Genomic DNA, 21,189 nt, shown 5'->3' on the forward strand with positions numbered 1-21,189 from the left:
CTGGGGACAATAAAAAATACAGGATTCACTTGCACAGTGATGTTTAATTGTTTGTATTTTCACCTTTATGTACCTTAGGGTCAATTTTCCCTCTTAGAAAACTAATTTCAAGGAAAAGTGGGTATTACTTCCTGTATATTGTACATATATATCCTTTTAACATAGGTGATCTTCTTTGTTCTTTCAAGGTATTTTAGGAGATTTCCAGTGCTCCTCATTGGTTTGGAATGTTGGTTTAGCATAGTATCTGAAAGAGGATGTATGACACAAGTTATGTTGTAGGCCATCACTGCTACTATATGCACACATATTTAGAAGGGAATTAGAATAGGAAGTAGGTTTTCTGTAAAGTGAAATATTTTCCAAACTCTGATAATCTCAGACCTTAGACTTAGGTCATTGCTTTACCCGATTTAAAATAGTGAAAGGCACTATCCCACATAAGAGGAGATGTCCCTAATCAAGGCAGGGGCATATCTTCCATCATTTTCCTTTAGTTTTGACAAAATGCCAGGTCATATTTACAATTTATTTTCAAAATGAATGTTTTGAACATATTTGCTTAAGAAACATCTTACCATGAAGATGTTCAAGCCTATGATGTTCAAACCTACCCATCAAAAGAAAAAAATGTGGATTTAACTGAATTGCTTGCAGCGGGCCTCTCATTTTCTTTCTCCATTAACTTTAGAAGGATTCCAAGATAAATACATTCCAGATAAGCAACTCTAGAAATGTATCTAAGTTTAGGTAAGTTGAATCTAGGTGCAGCACTACTTAACATGTTTATCTACAGTACTGACCCCTTATATTCCACTACTATGAGATGGCTTCATATTATTGACTTGAAAAACAGTAAACACTATAAACTTCTCTTCTTGATGATTGATGTCTGATTTTGTTCACTGACAAACCTGATATACTGGAAGAAAAAAAGATTTTAAAACTCAAAGAACAAAATACTTTCTCATATTTATGTTTTACCTATCTTGCTCGATAAAGAAAAATGATGACAGGTATATTTAGAACAAAGTTTTCAAGAAGAAAGTTCATGCAGTTCACAGGGAACATTTGACATTCATAACTACATGAGGTCACAGAGTCAAAGACTTACTGAGTACTAACAGAGCCAGAGAAGTATGTGATGCATGTAAGTAGAGAAAACTGACTAAAAGTCAAGCACTGGGGAGGAAAATGATTACTGCAAGGGTGAAAGAAAAAAAAAAAAATAAGTAGCAAAACTTATATATATGTTTTGCCACAGAATTAAATACATTCATCAAGAAGCTTCTTTTCCTTTTCCCTTGAGACCAGTTATTTCACTACTGCAGGAAGCAAAGTACAAAAGTTTAGTCTAATTTATCTAGCAGAACAAAACACAAAATTAATACACAGACTTATAGAAGAATATATTTTTTTTCTTTTCCCATAAAGTGGAAGCTCGTTGACAGAAAACATCTGAGGAAGAAAAGAACATGAGTTATCAGCAGATTTAAGATTAAGATCTAGAACTGTATTAAGCAAAATATCTAAGCATGAGATATGGAAATATTAAAATAATTGTCCAAGAGGGCATGGAACTGTGTCTTGGAGCAAAATGCATCCTTCAGGTCACACAGAGAAAGATTATGTGACAAAGCAATAGTACAAATGTGAAAAGAGACAGAAAATTCAATTTGATCGCCCACTTGTCAACATTTATTGCCATTTGAATGATTACGGGTACCAGGGTGTTTGGTGTCTGACACCAAGAGCTGATGGGAACCCATGGCTACCCATGGAAGTGGCTGTGTCATAGATCAGACACCCTGGGATATTTTAGATGGCATCGAAGCATGAGCAGCTGGCCAGAGGTATAAAGGACCCAGATTTGTGCAGCCTGGCAAAATGAAGTCTAAGAGAAGAGATAGCTTTCTCTGCAAGTATGGGAGGATAAACCTGACAGCAGTCCTTTACAGCTGAACCTTATTTAGGATTGAGGAAATTGTCTCATCAGAGAGATGAGTCTGCCACTGCTAACAGGAACAGAGAAGAAGGTGGGTCAAACTGGGCAATCCCAGCTACTTCTAACACGGTGTCTGATCTGCTCTAGTAAAGATTGTCTGAAAGTGACAATGCTGCCTGTGATAAAGAGGCTGGGTTTGGCTTCAGTTTGCTCTTCTAGTTCTGGCTTCTCGGGACCAGAAAGCTGTGCTGATTTTCTCTAGACCTGTCTGATGACAGATTTCAGCTGAGATATTTGAGCTAATCCTTACATCTGTGACTTTACCACAACTTCTGAGCTTCTTGAAAAAAAATATTTCATAGAATCATTAGAATCATTAGGGTTGGAAAGGACTTCCAAGATACCTGGTCCAACCATCACCCTCCCACCAATGTCACCGACTAAACCATGACCCTAAGCACCACATCCATCCTTTCCTTGAACACTTCCCAGGGATGGTGATTCCACCACTTCCCTGAGCAACCTGTTCCAATTCCTGACTCAAAGAGCTCCTGGTAACCAACTTTAAGCTTGCTAAGGTTTTCATAGAAATCCTTGTTCTATTCAGCTTTTATTAGATTGTCTTGCCAAGCAAGAATTCCCATGCTGAGAATAATGTTTGCAGCTCTGAGTTCGGCTAATTTGTGTTTAGATGAACTTGTCCCCTTCTGGCTCTAGGTGCAGGAAACATACCACAAATGCTTCAAAATGAAGCTGCCTACTCCCTAATTCCAGGGATAGATCTGAATTATTGCTTTTTTAGCTAGATGAGTGGAATCATGGCCTAAATGAGTACAGAATTAATCCACTGTTAATTGGAAATCATGGCAAGACATATTTTCCACATTGAAAGTTTCTACATCAATTATTTATTTCCTATCTCTATCCCTGTCAAATAGTTTTCCTATGAATACCATACTGGAATAATTATGTGTCTGCAAGAGGAGTCATTATTTAGGATAAAAAGCTTCACATAATATTTGAGAAAGCATCTGATAAGTGAGTGCCAGCTAGCTAGTTAGATTTGTTGTGAAGATTTTCCAGTGATCTGTTTTTAAAGGCTTTGTGTTGTAACATCATGATGTACATTCTTACTATCTTCTGACTTTTAACCCAAGAAAGAAAATACAAACTTTCTGAAGGCTACTCAGAGTACTTTGACTGTTACCAAGCTAACATAATTACTGCTAGATAGGTTATCTATACAGCAGTATATTAAACATGTCTGTAAGAGTCAGGCAATCCACATGAAACTTTCTGGTTTCAACACTTCCTGGGAATGAGAATTCTCTTATTGTTACTCTTTATATTTTTAACTCCTGTTCTCATTTAGCAGGAGACTTTTAGTCCTCCATTTATGCAAATGCATAAATCACAATTTGGCCATGCAGACAATTTTCTGAAAAGAAATGTTCTTCTGGATTTAAGCAGCCTTATGTAATACCTCATCAAAGTATTCATTAAGGTATATTCTGTGCTATACATTTAAAGGTTCTGAGTGACATGAAGCTGTCATTTTATGACTTCTGGTAAATAGAATTTGTCAGACTTCTGGTTTTATATTCTATTCTTTGAAGCCCTTATTACTACAAGGGCAAGAAGGGGTTAGTCATCATATATGATAGAATGTATTAAGGAAAAAGATTATCATTATTTTTGTCAGGCTTTGGTCAAGACAATAGTTTGGTTTTGGTGTTCATGTAGTTAACAACCCAAAGTACAGATTTGAGTCATTTCAACCATTTTGTTATTGTCACTGTTGGGGCTTATTGCAAATGGGCAACCAACTTTTTTAGTGTTGTATAACTATTTTTTTTTTTTTTGTTATCCAATAAGATTGTAGAACATACTATCAAGTCTAATTGGTGTGCTGTGATCTCAGTTTGATTTTGATTTATCTTTATAATTCTTTTTGCTTGAGCTAGTGTGATATTATTAGTAGCTGGGCTTAGGTGAAAAGCTTTCCTGATTTTATTTTTTAATAAAGTCTCTTAGTTAAATATACTAAAATGCACTGACTCATGTGTCTCTGAACAAGAAGTGTAAAGGCAAAACCATTAAGGGTCTGAATGGAAACAGGCCAGTAAATTCCAAAGACTGACCAGCTTCCCCTAATTAGTCTTCATTTCTTACCAGCTTTTGTTTTGTTTTAGTTCAGTCTCTTTCAGAGCTCCCTGCAAAATACACATACCACTCTGAGGGCAGCAGCCAGTAAAGAAATGTTTATGTGAGCACATATATTTGTACACAGATCTCTTCACAGCTGGCTTGCTATCAGTCCTAAATACTAGAAAGTTTCTTAACTTTCTCAGGGTGGCTTAGCTTGTACATCTGAAAATGGACCCCCATTGGAGTGTTTTTATTAGCAAGTCTTTATTAAATGTATTTGGGCAGTCTGCCCACAACCTCCCTTTTCTGGTCAGACTGCATGCTGCTTGGAGCTTCTTCATATGAAGCATGGAAAGACATGTGGATCTGCATGTAAACACATTCTGAAGCACAGAAATGTCACTCCCACTTGTAGCATAACTCTTACAAGCAATGCTTCAGAAAGGGTCCTGCCCTATATTTTCCAAGCTGTTCTGCCTCACCTTCCCTTCCCTCCCCAAGCCAACATTTACATCTACACCCTTGCTGCCCAACCATGGTGTGAATTCTCAGCAGAAATTGCATACTTGCTGCTTCTGCCATGCTTGGGAAGAATTTAGAGAAACCCTCCACCCACCCTGTAAGCATAGGACAACTCCTTCCCCAAATCTTCTGAGAAATGTTGATGTACTGTAAGAATACTGTAGGATCACACCCACAGAGCATAAGGCCAGTGCTACTGTTGGGAATTCTGGAAGAAGACCTTCTGTGTAGCCAGATGACACTGGAGTACTTTATCTTGAAAATTATTTTGGAGAGCTCCTTGAGTTTGCCCAGGAGAATAATCCCAGCCAAGCAGACAAGGAGGTCAGCTCAACTGGATGGTGCAGCAATTCATTAAGATCATTATCTGTGTTACTGCCGTTTCTGTCCTTCCCCCCTCAAACTGTCTGCCTATTCCATGTAGCCTGGGCTTACATCATTCATGCTCCATCATTTCAAAGAATAGGTATGTGTCAGTCCATGGAAAGAATTCTTTCTCTCCTTTGTTCTGCTAGTATGCTTCAATATTCTCCTCTGAGCAAGAGCAAATAGTTCGGGCTTCAGGCTCATTCCCTCACTTTCCTGAGGGTATTTGCATACTGCTACTCATCATCAAGATGTAACCATGGGTGCCGTTGGGTTTTTTAAAGGAATGCCTCTTTCTAGTCTGCATAAAACTGGAAAGATGAACTAATATATTATGTACTAGAGAGTTGCTATCATCTAATAATGTTCTGTTTGTTTGTTTGTTTGTTTAATTTGAGAAGCTGTATTTTCTCCGATAAGTTAAATGAAATTATGGTCAGTTTTAGCTGTATTTGAAGAACTGAGTTCTTGAATACCTCTTTTTAACACGTGCAGATTCACAATAGCAAGTGCCTGGCCCCAAATCATCCTACCCTGATATGATCCTTTGGTCTGTACATGGCATTTCTAATATCTCTCAGTAAGTATTTTTTTCCATAAGCCCCTGAATCTGATCTTTTGGTATTTCTCATGCTGATAAGAATCCCAATCTTAAATGTCACTGTTACATGAAGAACCTGTCATTTCTCACTGAGATCTGATGTGATGTCAGCCCTAGGAGATTAAAGTTCTCTCCTATTTGTGTAGACTAAGTGAACATACAGAGCATACTTAATCTGTAGAGGAAGCACTATACTTTAAAACCAAGATATTGCTATGAAATTTCATTCTGTCTCAAAATTGACACAAAATCATCTAAGCAAGTAATCCATGTCACTATGTTAAAGGTTTACCACATTCAATGTCAGTATTGCATTCTCTTGGGAGTCAGTCTTTAAAGCTGCTAATGTAAGAAACTGGTAGAATTTCATCAGTTGTATAACCATTCTGTCCCAAGCTCTGGAATTTAAGAACAACTTCTTAGCTGATGTCCTGCTTTGCTGATTGTGAAGCCAGAATATACATAAGCAGAAAGCATGACAGCCTGCCTCCCATCATCCACTGACAGCTGTGTACTATGTCATGTTCTTTGCTTTACTGCAACTTGGGTTTCAGTGTACTTTAAGCCAGAGAACAAACAAGAGATTTAGCTCTATTCAACATGAATCAACAGCCTTGTAAGGAATGTATACCATATTATGCTATTCAGTTTATCTCCTAATTACATGGCTATATGTTAAAGTCCAGATTGCTACTTCTGTTCTTGTTAGTTTTCAAGTCTGAAGCTGACTATAGAGCTAACTAACAATGACAAATGACTTTCAGAAGAGGACTCTGTATATTATATTCTCAGCTATAACAATTGTATAATAAACAGTGCTGGAAGACATATATGGACAGTGGATCTCCATTATCAGTCCCGAGAATGGTCTTGGCTCCAGCAAATTACATTGTCCCATGCAATTTTCAGACACAGTTTGAAAGTTAGCATGGACCACAAATTATTCCCACTAAACAGTTTTTATTCAGCTGTCTTATTTTGGGACTGAGAGAGTTTAACAGTATGGGCACAGCTTATCCGGTTGACCTCAGTGTTAGAGATATGCTTAGTTTACCTGTCTAAACATTCATTTATACACAAGTATTTGGACAGATGCTGGGTTCATAAAAGGCATTTCTTTTGTTTTTTTCAAAAAACAGTCTGTCCTGGTGACTGAAAGTGAAGGAACTTCAAGTTTCTTTTGGACCGAGGCTTATAAGAGCTGTAGTCTTGTTTTCAAAAATTCACTTTGAATGTCATTTTTACTGTGTATCAGATAGGTTTCTGTGTCAGATTAAAGCTGGCCTGTCACAGATCTACTTTAGAAAGAAAATTTCATGTTCTCATGAATATATCAAATGTCAGAATCTCTCCTTTGTCATGAAAAGTGCATATAAAATAGTTTCAGGAAATCACACATAAATCCATGAGTTATTCACTTGTCATAACTGTGCTGGTTTCCTGAGAAGGGTACCTCCACAACTACTTCTGAAGTTTCACTTTTTTTTTTTTTTTTTTTCACCCAGTCTGAAAAACAAACTGATAAGCAAAGTGTGGTGGTTTTAGTGTGGGCAGCTAACCACAACCACTCTCTCACTCCCCCTCCTTAGATGAGGAGGGGAAGAAGTAAAGCAAAGAATAACTCATGGGTTGAAATAAATATAATTTAATTAAAGGGAAATTATAATAATAATAATTAAAGAAAGATTATTATGAACTAAACAATTGAACTAAAGGGAAAAAAAAAGGGGGAAAGGGGAAAAGGGAGGGAAAATAAAAAAAAGGAGGAAAACAAACAAATAAAACAAATAAAGGCTATGTGAAAGTGCAGAGGAGAGAAATTTACCCTTTTGGTAAAGAAGTTCTTCCTAACATCCAACCTAAAATCATGTGAAATATTAGTTTGGAGCAGGTTTACATGAAACTGCTTCTGTAAATGAAGAAACCTTTTCTCATAAGACTGACTTCACATCAATTTTCCATTAAGTATTATGGCTTTCTCCGTTTATAAATTTCTCCTGCTCAGATACTGATGATGTTTTCCCGGTTTCTGCAAAAAGCAGGGAGCATTATACAGTGTGTGTATGTTAACGTGTATGTGCGTAGACACACTTTGATGTGTACAGCTGCTGTGAGACAATGATAGCTGAATATCTCAGTCAATATCTTGTCTTCCAATATTATAGTTATTTTGCTTATTTTCCTATAACACTGGCTTTCTGAAAGAGGGAGGGACGCTGGAAAAGCCAGTAACTCAGTAATTACCAGGCCCTCCTGATAAGAGATTTAAATAAGTTCCTCTTTCTTTAAAAAAGAAAGGGACTGTTCTGAGCCCTAAGCTACTACTTATTCCAGGTCTGTAAATATTTTGTTGTTGTTGTTGTTGTTTTCCCTGATGGAAATAGCATCAAACCATTGAAAAACAGACTCTGTTGCTGCGACTACTACACACTATATATAATTACCAGTGTATATGAAATTACTTTCTGAATTTCAATATGCTCTCTGGCACTGGTTTGTTTCCTTACATCAATATCCAACTCAATTTCACTAATGCAAAGGTGTGTTAGAGTGTTTTTGTTTTTTGTTTGTTTGTTTTTGTTCTGTTTTGTTTTGTTTTAAGATAAAAGCACAAATGTAATTTAAAATTTTGCTTCCAAAATAAAGATTTTAAAACTATGTGGAAAAGGGTTTAAAAACTAATTTTCTTAGTCAACAGTTTAAAAATGAAATTAAGAATAACTGGGAGACTACAAACAAGTGAAAAAGGACTGATCAATACAATAAAATGGGTTTTATAGGTCACAAAGTGCAATACTGTAAGAGTAGTTATCATAAATCAAGCTGATGAGACACTTGAAAGGGAAATTATATTTAAATTACTTTTTAACCATGTTAACGAAGAAGGGTATGACTTTTTTGTTCTATTGTATCTGTCTAAAACAGGCCAGACAAATCACTCTTGGGAAGTGCTTTACTCTCAGCTTTAAACTCTGAGGGCAGGAATCAGTTGCCAAGGCAGAATATGGGTGTTTGGGGACATCTGAAATGGCCAGGACTTCAACACAGGGCTGGCAGATGCAACATGAGACCTGCAGGAGATCTCTGCCCTTCTGTAGAAACAGCAGAATATGGCATGACATACTCTAGACAATGCCATGATGATAAATGTCAATATTTAAATAAATGAATTATGGTCCTAAAATTAATTGAGATTAATCTTCCATTGGAGGTTATGCGCCATTCAAAAGTGTCTCAAGCCACCGGAGAAGCCCTAAAGCATACTGCATGGCCTCCTGTCACTGGAAATTGCTTGACTCTAGGTGTTCTATAGTTAATCCATTATATTTCATTAGTTATAATTACCTAGCCTATAGCTAAACATTTTACAAATGTTGATCTGCATTTTTTGGTAGATTTAGTACTTTATTTTTGAAAAATTCATTGAGATTCTTAAAGTATATCATGAGTATAGATTAGAGTATGTAGTACGTGGTATTAGAGTATACATGTATATTACATGGTTAGACCAATGGGATGAAAGTCATTGAGTACTTTTTATAATAATGAATATAACATTAATCAATATCTGTGTTAATATTTGTTCTATCATTTCTACAAATAACATGAATAGCACAATCGAAAATACTGCTAAAGAAAAGAATAAAGATAAATTATTTGGCACTATCTGAAGCTGATTTGTTTTATCTAGTTGTGGGAAAGTTAGTTTCATTTTTTTAATAGTTTGTAATTCTATTTGGAGAAACATGCACTTTTAAAACAGATATATTTTCAGCTATGACATAATTACCTAGTAAAGATTATTTCAAAATTATTTCAAAAACTTTTTCATTAATGCTTTTTTAATGCAATGATATATATAGATATATATATTTTAAATCCCTAGCATGAATCTTAATCTTAAAAGGTTCCACAGCTGGGTTTTCAGCTAGACATCAGAATTTCAAATTATTCTGTGCATGTTTTATAAATAAGGAGAATAGGTATTGAGGTATTTGCAAAACACAAAATGCAATACAATCTCTTCATTTGAAGGGTCTTAAAGAGTGAGCATCATACTTGCACAGTTATTAAGTTTTAGCTCTTTTACTGAAAGTGCCATAACTCCCTTATCTGGATTAAAAGATCATGGATTAGTAGAGAAGATTACTGATCAAAATACTATTAATTTTTAAAGCAGTTGTAATTTTCAGTGCTATCAGTTGCGTTAGAGGTGTCATGGTGTCATCCAATTTCTTGCAAAGTTAGTTGTAAGAACTTGTTTTGAAAGGAAGGAAGGAAGGAAGGAAGGAAGGAAGGAAGAGAGAGAGACAGAGAGAGAGAGAGAGAGAGAGGATATTGCTATATTACCCCAAATTGATCAAAATAATAATTTTTTTTACAAGTTTGTCTTATGTTTTTCCTCAATTCAGAATGATTCCTCTACATTTTTAATGAGTTATTATAGATGTGGCATACCCTGTCAGAATTACAGGGATGACAGGCAAGACCAGAACAACATTGCAGATCAATTCCTCTCCTCGACTTGAAATTCTCTCCCAGTTTCTAGTTCTGCTCACCAAGTTCAATAAATTCACAACACCAAAATCATTCATCCAAAATATGAAGTTGAACCCTACAGGTCTAAGTATTTGTATGGCTCAGGAACAATCTGACACACTAATTTATTGGCTTTTGGATGACTTTGTAACGAGTTTCTTATAGGTGATTACATTCATATTTTCAGGGTAAGTCTCCTCTGAAGTAATTTTACTCTATTAAGTATCAGGTGTGTGGACTGCAGAAACTGTAGCTCCACTCTTGCTAAATTTTGGACCTTATGTTTCATATTTTCTTTTGTCCCCCTGTCACTGGAGTACTGGACCTCTTGTTTCTTAAAAATCTTGATACTGCAGAGGAACTCAAGGCAAATAGAGACATTCCTCATCTCAGCTTGCTACTCCCAGCTCTTACAGCTTTCATGGTATGCCCTTGTAGATGTTATACATAACTTTGCAGGTGACAGCATAGTATATTTGTCACAAAAAAACTATCTGTAGATAAAACCGAAATAAATATTTTACTTCTCTAAACACTTGTGAACTATTACCTTTATAGTATATATGATCTTCCAGCACTGTACTGCATCATCAGTTAATCTTTACTTTCTAATTGCATATAAGGATGATTACTTTCAGGAAGTGTTGGGTTTGAAAGAAAGACTAGCAGAAGAGAGTTATTTAGGAGAATGACAATGTCTGTTAGAGGTGTCTCTTCTGTAAGAGAGAAACTAAGCTTAAATCTAATTTTTCCCATTTGATAATCATGAAGAAGTAAACACAAGAGATTCCAGCAAGTGTTTTCCTTAGGGCTTACCATGAAGCAATATAAGAGCTTCTTCAGTCTTTTAAAAACAAGCAAGCAAACAAACAAAATTATACTAATGCAATCATAATAGATCCCGTCTGTAAATTACAGTACTCTTCTTCTACCATAAACATCTCTGTGATTCCCAATTTCAATGATCCAAATTAGTTTCAGGTTAAACTACCAATAAATGAGTAGGCATCTATGCATCCATTCTTTCCTGTTCTTTCAAGAGGCAGGAACTTTCAACAATGGTGTCCAAATTGCAGTCACTCGTTTTTCTCCAGGAGTCTTGAGGATCTCTGTAGATATTAAGAAACTGAACAATATTTGTGCAATCCTACATTCAGCAAAAATCAGGGAGTTATTCAGCTGACCAAGTGTCAGTGTCTATTTTAGCATAGTATCAATAGACTTCTAGTCTGCACTTAATTTATTGACTAGGACAACATTTAATTATCCTCTCTCAAGCATCAGAGAGACTCTCATAAACCATAGCATTAACCAAAACTTCTCTGTGGAGCTGACAACTAGGAATGAGACCCCATGTGAGACCTAAATCATCATGATGTGGCACCTGGAGCCAGGCAGGATGCCCTTCAGCATCCAGCACCAGATGCCTATTTATGGGCAGTGGAATGGAGCCCTAAATCTCCATAGCTGTAATGGGAATGTAGCACCTTATCTTTTAAGTAGATATCCACATGTAAACATCTACATTTAGATTTGTTAAATTGGAAGTGATAGTGATTTTGTACATCCTTTTTTTTCTTCTTGAACCTAAAAAGTAAGAGTGAAAGACAAACTATTAAATACAATGCATTAAAAATAAGAATATGCTATATCTGTTCCAGGGACATAAAAATGTACAATGGATGTGTGCTCTACATACAGTGAGTTTACCAGAACATAATCAACTGTCTGTACAACTTCTAGTAGTCCATGGTGCAGACAGATATCACCTTCAAGGCAGAATTCAGAAATATTTTGGGTGCAAAGTAGTACAATCGCTTAGTTGCTGTACATGGATTTGGAGGGAAATTCTTTCTAACGTATCTCCTTTGCTGCTACATACCTGCCTCAAGTGCTGTTGATCTGTTCCAGAAAATGAAGAAAACAACTTGGTAACAGCCTTTGCACTTACTTCTCATTGAACTGCATATGGAGACTGGAGCAGATGAATCACTGTTTCTCACAATGGCTACTGAAAATTTTTGATCAACTGAAACCTCACGTAGTAAAAATAAACTCTGCATTTCCCAAATTAGATTCTGACAGAAATTTGTATGATTTTTAATGACAGAAGGAAATGGAGGAAGAGTCAGTGTGTTTACCAAACTTGCATTGTCAACTGAGAACAAGACGAGAATCTATAGTTTTAGTTGATTAACAAACTAGATGGGCCTCTGCAAGCCTCCTGAAGTTCAACAAGGTCAAGTGCAAGGTCCTGAACCTGGGCTAGAGCAATCCCAAGGCCTTTCAGTACCTAAAAGGGGCTTACATGAAAGCCAGGGAGGGACTCTTTGTCAGGGGGTGTACTGATAGGATAAGGAGGATTGTCTTTAAACTAAAAGAGGGCAGGTTTATATTAGATATTAGAAAGAAATTATTTACTATGAGTGGTGAGGCCCTGGAACAGGTTGCCCAGCAAATCTGTGGGTGCCCCATCCCTGGAAGTGTTCAAGGCCAGATTGGATGGGGCTTTGTTCTAGTGGGAAGTGTCCCTGCCCATGGCAGGGAGGTTGGAACCAAACCATTCTATGGTTATATGAAACTGCTCAGCCATTACTGGAACAGCATTTGTGTGCGTGTGTGTGTCTGCTCTGTTCTTTTAAGTCAATCATTTTCTCTCTTTTTTTTTTTTTTCTTTTTTTTTTAAGGTAGTAGGTATAGTCAGGATAAATTGTTCCTGTTAGAAGGAACTATTTTTGCAAAGTTCTTGCACAAAATGTACAGACTAAAAAAGGCGTTAAATGCTTTATCAGCTGTAAGACATTAGAGTTGCTTTATAGTTGTAGCATCTCAGTATTCATTCTAGTTTAGATTTTAATAGCTCAGAATCAAAGCCATGATCTTTATCTACCAGTCTTTGTGACTTTATCTTATATGGCTTTTGTTTTTCCTTTCATGCTCTGAATTCTAATTTATATGTTAGCAAGTACTGGCTGGAAAAGTATTTTGTATGAATGTTTTTCTTTATAGCATATGAGACTGAATCAAAATCTTAGTAGGAAAGCACTCCATTGAACTGTGGGTTCTGGGTCTAACTATCTCAGATAAGTCAGGAGAAACTAATTTAAGTTTAAGGGGTATTTCAGGAGCAGTCAGAAAAACTGAAGTCTAAACCTATTCCAACTCTAACTTATTCTTTCTTCCTAAGCTAAAGATTCAGACAAAATGGTCTGCATTCAGTGGTCCACACACAACCACCAGTAACACTTGGGTTGCATGGGATATCAAAGACGTGTATGCAAGTTCTAAATGTGAAAGACCCATGTCATAATGGAGTGCTGGTGGGGTAACTAATATATCTCAAAGAGGACTAGGTACCTTTAGAAGGGCAGATGAAACAGCCTCTAAGTGACATAACTGTTATCACAATCAGGCTCAAAAAGTATAAATGCCCTGTAGTAGTGGGCAGCAGTAACTGTGTATGAGTGTACTCTCAAGCTATGGCAAACGTGAGGTAGCAGAATTTACTACAAAAATAAAGGATGAAGTGGGACTACACATTTGGTGCAAAATGCATTATATCACATCATACTACATGTTTAAGGGGTATATATACGGGAATGGTGTGCTGACATATGCTTTGGCTCGGTAAATTTGAGCAAGATGGCTATGTTTTTGTTTTGCACACTTTGTTGGTGATCTCACAAGGTTTTTTTCTGGTTTTTTTTTGGATACTTCTTAAAGTTATGCTTATTTTCAACATCAGTTTATTAGTTTATTATTTAGTTTAAATTATTTCTTATTTAAATACTTATATATTTTAAATATTAATTTGATGTACTGTACCCCAAAATACATTATTGATTTATTCTTTCTTTTCATATTTCAGAGATAAAGTATTAGAATGGCATAAAATATGGCCCAGTTCTACTACAAAAGAAGTGTCAATGCTCCCTACAGAGATCGTATCCCTCTTCGTATTGTACGAGCAGAATCTGAACTGTCCCATTCAGAGAAAGCCTATCTGAATGCCGTGGAGAAAGGAGATTATGCCAGCGTGAAGAAAGCTTTAGAAGAAGCAGAAATTTATTTCAAGATCAATATTAATTGCATTGATCCTCTGGGAAGAACTGCACTCCTTATTGCAATTGAAAATGAGAACCTTGAGCTAATTGAACTGCTCTTAAGTTTTAATGTATATGTGGGAGATGCTCTTTTGCATGCCATACGAAAGGAAGTAGTTGGTGCTGTGGAGCTGCTGCTAAACCACAAGAAGCCCAGTGGGGAGAAACAGGTATGTACCAGGTTTGTTCTAGGTTTTTAGTCTGCTCTGATGAAAAGAGAAGAATTTGCAAAGGGAGTACACACACACAAAAAGTAAACTGTCATCCTTGCACACAAGTATTCCAAATCAGAAAATCAATGGTTTTGATACTGTATTTATTCTTAGACCTCTCTCTCAATCAGTCAAATCTGCACATGTCCACAGGTTTATTGGCTTAAGGTAGTTGTCACTTGAGACTTAGTTTCTAACTAGTACAGATAAAAACAAATGCATCCTTTTTACACCCTCAAAACACTCTTTTGGAACAGTGTAGTGAAAATAAATAAATAAATAAAGGCAAAATTCTTCAAGTCAAGAGTTTTGAAACCAGGATAAACTCACTCAGGGAAATCTGGAAGTTGGTAAAACTGTTTTGCCTGTGAAACTGCTGACATGGTTTAAAAAAGTAACTCCCCACTGACTGCCACCTTCTGAGCATAGATTGAGCTAAGACTGCTGGAGACTGCCACATAACTCCCTCTTGTTTTCTAAGCCAAATAAAACATATTTTCTTCTACTTCAGCAAGAGTTTACATAAACTTACTTTAATCTGCACTGAATTTGCACTGAAGACAAATGCAGGGTCCTGCACGTGGGGCAGAATAACCCCATGAACCAATACAGGTTTGGAGCTGACCTGCAGGAAAGAAGCTCTGTAGAGAAGGTCCTGGGAGTCCTTGTGGACAGCAAGCTAACCATGAGCCAGCAATGTGCCCTTGTGGCCAAGAAGGCCAGTGGTATCCTGGGGTGTATTCAGAAGAGTGTTGTCAGAAGGTTGAGGAAACTGATTCTTCTCCTCTACTCAGCCTTGGAAAAGCCACACCTGGAGTACTGTATCAAGTTCTAGGCTCTACAGTACAGGAGGGACATAGATAGACAATGCTACAATGGAGATCCTGGAGCAGGTCCACCAGAGGGCTACTAAGATGATTTGGGGACTGGAGTATCTCTCATACGAAGAGAGGCTGAGATAGCTGGACCTGTTTAGCTTGGAGAAGAGCAGACTGAGAGGGGATCTGATCAATGTATGCAAATATCTGAAGGGATGGTGTCAAGAGGATGGGACCAGACTCTTTTCAGTGGTGCCCAGCAACAAGGCAGAGGCAACAGGCACAGACTGAAACACAGGAAGTTCTGATTGAATATGAGGAAATGTTTCTTTGCTGTAAGGGTGACAGAGCACTGGAACAGCTTGCCCAGAGAGGTTGTGGAGTCTCCTTCTTTGAAGATATTCAAAGCCCACCTAGATGTAATCCTGTGCAATGTGCTCTAGGTGACCGTGCTTGGCAGAGGAGTTGGACCAGCTGATCTCCAGAGGACCCTTCCAACCTCAACCATTCTGTGATTCTGTGAATTAGGCAAATAATATTCATGCAGTCACATGCCAATTCTCATCTAAGGAGAAAGGAAAAGAAATGAACAGATGAGAAGCAAATCCAGCTAATATGAAGGTATCGCCAGGAAATGATGTATTTTCCAGCTGTTTGGCCATTCTGCCATTTCACTGGTATTTCAAAGATTTTTGTGGGAAATCCTTATTCATTCAAAGATGCAAATCATTCCAAAAAGAATAACACTGTAAAGACATGGTCTATTGGAATTAATTATGTAAATCCTTTGAATCATAGATTCCCTTGAATCATAGAATCATACAATGGTTTGGGTTGGAAGGGACCTTAAAGACCACCCAGTTCCAAACCCCTTCCCACTAGACCAAGTTGCTCAAAGCCCCATCCAGCCTGGCCTTGAACACTTCCAGGGATGGGGCATCCACAGCTTCTCTGGGCAACCTGTTCCACTGCCTCACCACCCTCAGAGTGAAGAATTTCTTAAATTCAGTGGAGGTTTTAATGTCTCCATGTAATGGAAGCATCTCTCTGCTCATTGTAAGACACGACCCAATTAATCAGAACTTCAGCCCTGTCTTCAATTTATGGGTGATGACATAACCCATAAATTCTGATATTCTTAAGACTATTTCAGGAGGAGAATCCTTATAAATAGTTATAATGTTGTCTTCTATTTTCATCTGTTTCATTTTTTGTATATTATAGTTACTGTATGAATGCATTTCGATGAATAATAAGTTGAAGTGATTAGAGATCTCTCAGATAATGCATACAATAAAATTTAATTACAGTATTATGTACTTGCTATAGGTAGAATTGCAGATGAGAAGTAAGTGTATAATTTTTGCTGATAAAATAACATGAATTATATGATCTTTTTGTTAAGGAAAGAAAGAAATATAGTAGGTCTTTGTACAAATGTGAGTGTCTGCCTTATCTTCTAGACAGTAAAAGCAGAATTCCTTTATATAACAACAGATTTATGTCAGAGAAGGGGAAGAGAACTAGATTCACCTTATTTTTGCCTCATTTCATTATTTCCCCACTGACAGTACAGATAAGAATACAACAAATTGGACTTCTCTATGTGAAGTACCAGAACCCAGAAGGCTCCTTGCAAAGCCCGGTGCCAAGTCAGTTAAATCACCTGTGTCACCATTCTCCAGCCTCTGTAATGGAAGCTGCCATCTGCAGCTTCCATTTGTCTCCCTGAGCAGTAGCCACCTCTGATCTGGCTGCCTGGGATCCCCTTACCAATGGAGAAAAATAGAGATACTGGGGGAGAAATCCATGCTGCCTTTCCAAATTACATGTCTTAAAAAAGCATAAACCACTTTTTGGACTGTAGAGAGAGCCTGTGTATTTACCTTGTACTATGCTCTTGATTTCAGACTGTTCTTTAGACTGTCTGGGCTGGTGTGTGCAGTCTCCACAATATAAGAAGGACATGAACTATTAGAATGTATCCAAAGGAGGACAACAAAGATGGCAAAAAGTCTAAATGGGGAGACATGAGGAGCGACAGATCATTTCATTTGTTCAGCCAAAAGAAGAGAGAGACTGAGGAGACTCAGTCCCCTCAGAGCACAGCAAGCTGAGGGGATGCCTCATGGCAGCCTGCAGCTTCCTCAGGAAGGGAGCGGAGGGGCAGGCGCCGAGCTCTGCTCTCTGGGGACAGTAACTCAGTGCTTGAGTACAAATAGTAGAAGCTCACAGAATCACAGAATCATCTAAGTTGGAAAAGACCTCAAGATCATCAAGTCCAACCTCTGACCTAACACTAACAAGTCCTCCATTAAACCATATCACTAAGTTCTACATCTAAACATCTTTTAAAGACTTTCAGGGATGGTGACTCAACCACTTCCCTGGGCAGCCTATTCCAATGCCTAACAACCCTTTTCATAAAGAAGTTCTTCCTAACATCCAACCTAAACCTCCCCTGGTGCAACTTTAGCCCATTCCCCCTTGTCCTGTCACCAGGCACGTGAGAAAATAGACCAACCCCCACCTCACTACAGCCTCCTTTAAGGTATCTGTATAGTGCAATAAAGTTGCCCCTGCTATAGCATACTATAGAAGACAAAAGATAGGTTTGCCTGTTGAGTACATACTACAGTGTTAAATCAGGCACAAACTGGTTGGTCCAAAGTGGAGGTTAGCACTATGGGCTCAAACTTAAAAATATTTCAGTGCCACACTCCACGACTGGATGGTATGAAGAGTACTGCTTCTTTTTCTTTTCCTGTCTTTCCTTGTGGGATAACAGTATTTACATCCTCCTCACATTTAACATGGCAAAGTGTTTTACAAAAGCTCTTTTTTCACAACATTTGATAAGGGTCTGCCCACTACTGTAAAACATGAAGAATAATCACAAATCACTTGAAAAGTAACATCTCCATTTGTGTCTGTACAAGGCTAGGTCTGTCCATTGCAAAGGAAAATAGTGCCTGCAAGCTAGTGCTTGCAAAAAAATGACCTTTAAAAAAGCTGTGATTATTTGCATGTTCACACCTTTGTTTGCACTGGGGACCCCACCAGCCACTACGTTTCTATGGGTGTTGTAAATGTAGATAATAACATTGGTTCATTTTTAGGAACAGTTCATGATGAAGTCAATGCAGATATAGATTACATTTTTGTAGTAAGAATTTTGCTACAGTGAAGCAGATAATTCTGAATATTTAGCATAATCAAAAGCAGCACTCTGGCTGAAAATTCATTAAAACGGACTAAAGATATAAAATCTGAATGCTTAGAATTATATACTAAAACTTATATGTTCAGTATTTAGAAAGAAAGCTACATTTTCCCTAGAGAATCAAGTTCCTTTCAAAACTCTATTTCAAACTTTTATTTGATTACTTTTGTAATTTATAAATATTTGCCATATTGTTTAGATGACGATTCATTTTCAGACTCCGTACTTTAAATAGCATGATATCTTTGTCTGTTTGTTTTCTTCTCCTTTGTGTAAAGCTGGTCATGTGTGCTAAAATCCCAGCCCTTGATGTTAGTGGGGGTTTTGCCACTGATTCAGTGAGGTCAAGATTTCACCCTTTTGCTTTTTTATTTTTTATTTTTGTTCTCCTTGAAGAGAAGTTATTTGCAGAGGAGACAGATGAACAGGGAATTAGAAAAATGTGTGTGCTAAATACTGCCAAGCTCAAGAAAGAGTTTAGATTCCCAAATACTTTATTGGTGATTGAAGTTGTAAGCATACAAAGAATAATATAATAAAAAGTAATAATATTAATAAGCATTACTTATGATTTAAGGTTAAATCAATTAGCTTTCACTGATTTATATTAATGAGATAATATCCTATATATGAAGTATAGCTAATTTCAGCTTCATCTTCATGCAATAATGTGATAATATTCGTAAAACTAAAGGATTTTTAAGCATAGGCTTTCATACATAATTCAAGAGTTTATTAGCAATAACAGAGAGCCAATAAATAAATAAATAAATAAATTGCTTGTTGTCAACAGAAAGCTACAATTCTTTAAGACGGTTGAAATATCTTTTGAAAGAACTATTTTTTTCTCCAAATTTTGATTCTTTAAAATATTTAAATATTTAAAAAGAAAAAAGAAAAGTCTGTAAAGAGATTTGAAATCTTTGCCTCAGTCTTCAGTAGTAGGACCAGTTGTTCTCTGGGTGCCCAGGCCCCTGAGCTGTTAGATTGGGACAGGGAGCAGAATGAAGCCCTTACAGCCTGAATGAAGCCAACAGCCTGTACTAGAAATAAGCTTGTATTAGAAATGGTGTGGCCAGCAGGATTAGGGAAGTGATCTGTACTTGTTCCCCATACTGGGCCCTGGTGCGGAAGCACCTTGACTACTCTGTTCAGTTTTGGGCCCCTAGCTACAAGGGCATTGAGTCCCTGGAGTATGTTCAGAGAAGGGCAACAAAGGTGGTGAAGAGTCTGGAGAACAAGTCTTCTAGGAAGCAGCTGAGGGAACTGGGGTTATTCAGCCTAGAGAAAAGAAGGGTCAGGTGAGACCTCATCATGTTCTACAGTTACCTTGAAAGAAGCTATAGCAAGGCGGGGGTCAGTCTTTTCTCCCAAGCAACAAGAAATAGGACAAGACAAGATGGCCTCAAGTTGCACTAGGGAGGATTAAGTTGGATATTAGGAAAAAATTCTTCACTGAAACGGTTGTAAAGCATTGGAACAGTCTGCTCAGGGAAGTAGTTGAGTCCCTGGAGTTTGGAGTAGTTTTGAATCCTTGAAGGCATTCAAAAGACGTGTAGATGTGGTGTTTAAGACATGGTTTAGTGGTAGGTTTTGCAGTGCTAGATTAATGATTAGACTTGATGATCTTAGAGGTCTTTTCCAACCAAAATGAAATGAAATGACCCTAATTATAACCAAAAATCAATGCATTTAATTAAAATAATGGTATATTCCTTCATTTTTGTAAAAAATTTCCAACCATTATCTTCAGATTCGGAAGATGTATCTTCATCTTTGATGTTTCCCTTCTTCAAAAAATAAAATAAAATACAATAAAATACAATACAATACAATACAATACAATACAATAAAACAAAACAAAATACAAATCAGATCTTGTTAAAGCTTAATATAAGGTCTGCAGTCTACTGACCACTCAGCTATTGGGAGCAACTTAATATCCATGAGTGATGTGCTTTGCATTTCAATGACCACAAGGGTTACAGTAGCTTTAAGCTGATTATCAATATATGGATATATCTGGTGCCATCTGGTGACTACAGATGAGCCATGTATATTTAATAGCTTTGAACTGTATTTGACTCCTACTGTTATTCAGTTTTTGAGTAAGGTTTTATGGTATACATCAACATAACTAAGGAAAAGGTTATTTGTCAACTGCATTATATTTTCTACACATTTTAGCTGCAGCAGCTGCTACAGAGTATGTAAAAGAAAATAACACAATTTAAGGTGAATGAATTGAAGAAACTTGCTCAAGTACTTTTAAATTATCAGTTTTTCAAAGCCATATGTCCTGAATTATCTGCCAAGACATTTGTTGCTTACCCTGATAGATAGTCAAATGCCAAATTATGAAGGGAAAAAGGCCACTGTTCTTTAAAAATTAGCATTTGTCAGAAATATTTTTATATTATTAAACCACATACATCACCATCCACAGATGGGATGCGGGTTAGGAAGCAAAAAAAAAAAAAAAAAAAAAAAAAGGAATACAATACCTGTATCTAAAACACAATATGCTCTGCTGGTTGACAAACCCAGGCATCAGTCTCTACCTGGGTGGCTGACTTCCTAGATATGCATTTATATTCAGGGAAGATGGCAGCAGCCTCTCGAGGATGCTACAAAACACATAAGTGAAACTGAAGTCATAGTTATTTAACTTGAATCTGTGTAGTACCATATTACCTGACAGTCTAGAATTAG

General features: G+C 37.0%; 1 protein-coding gene across 2 annotated transcripts in view; it reads left to right on the plus strand.

Annotated features, from left to right (window-relative positions):
- Positions 1–21,189, plus strand: part of TRPC4 (transient receptor potential cation channel subfamily C member 4) — a 161,806-nt gene that overhangs the window by 48,510 nt on the left and 92,107 nt on the right. For both annotated transcript variants that reach the window (XM_005018338.6, XM_038174295.2), the window contains exon 2: positions 13,990–14,394. In XM_005018338.6, coding sequence (XP_005018395.2) covers positions 14,017–14,394 — 378 coding nt within the window. In that variant the 5' untranslated portion in view covers positions 13,990–14,016. The remainder of the gene's footprint in view (positions 1–13,989; positions 14,395–21,189) is intronic.

The sequence above is a fragment of the Anas platyrhynchos genome, chromosome 1, assembly GCF_047663525.1.
Source record: "Anas platyrhynchos isolate ZD024472 breed Pekin duck chromosome 1, IASCAAS_PekinDuck_T2T, whole genome shotgun sequence".
Classification (NCBI taxonomy): Eukaryota; Metazoa; Chordata; class Aves; order Anseriformes; family Anatidae; genus Anas; species Anas platyrhynchos.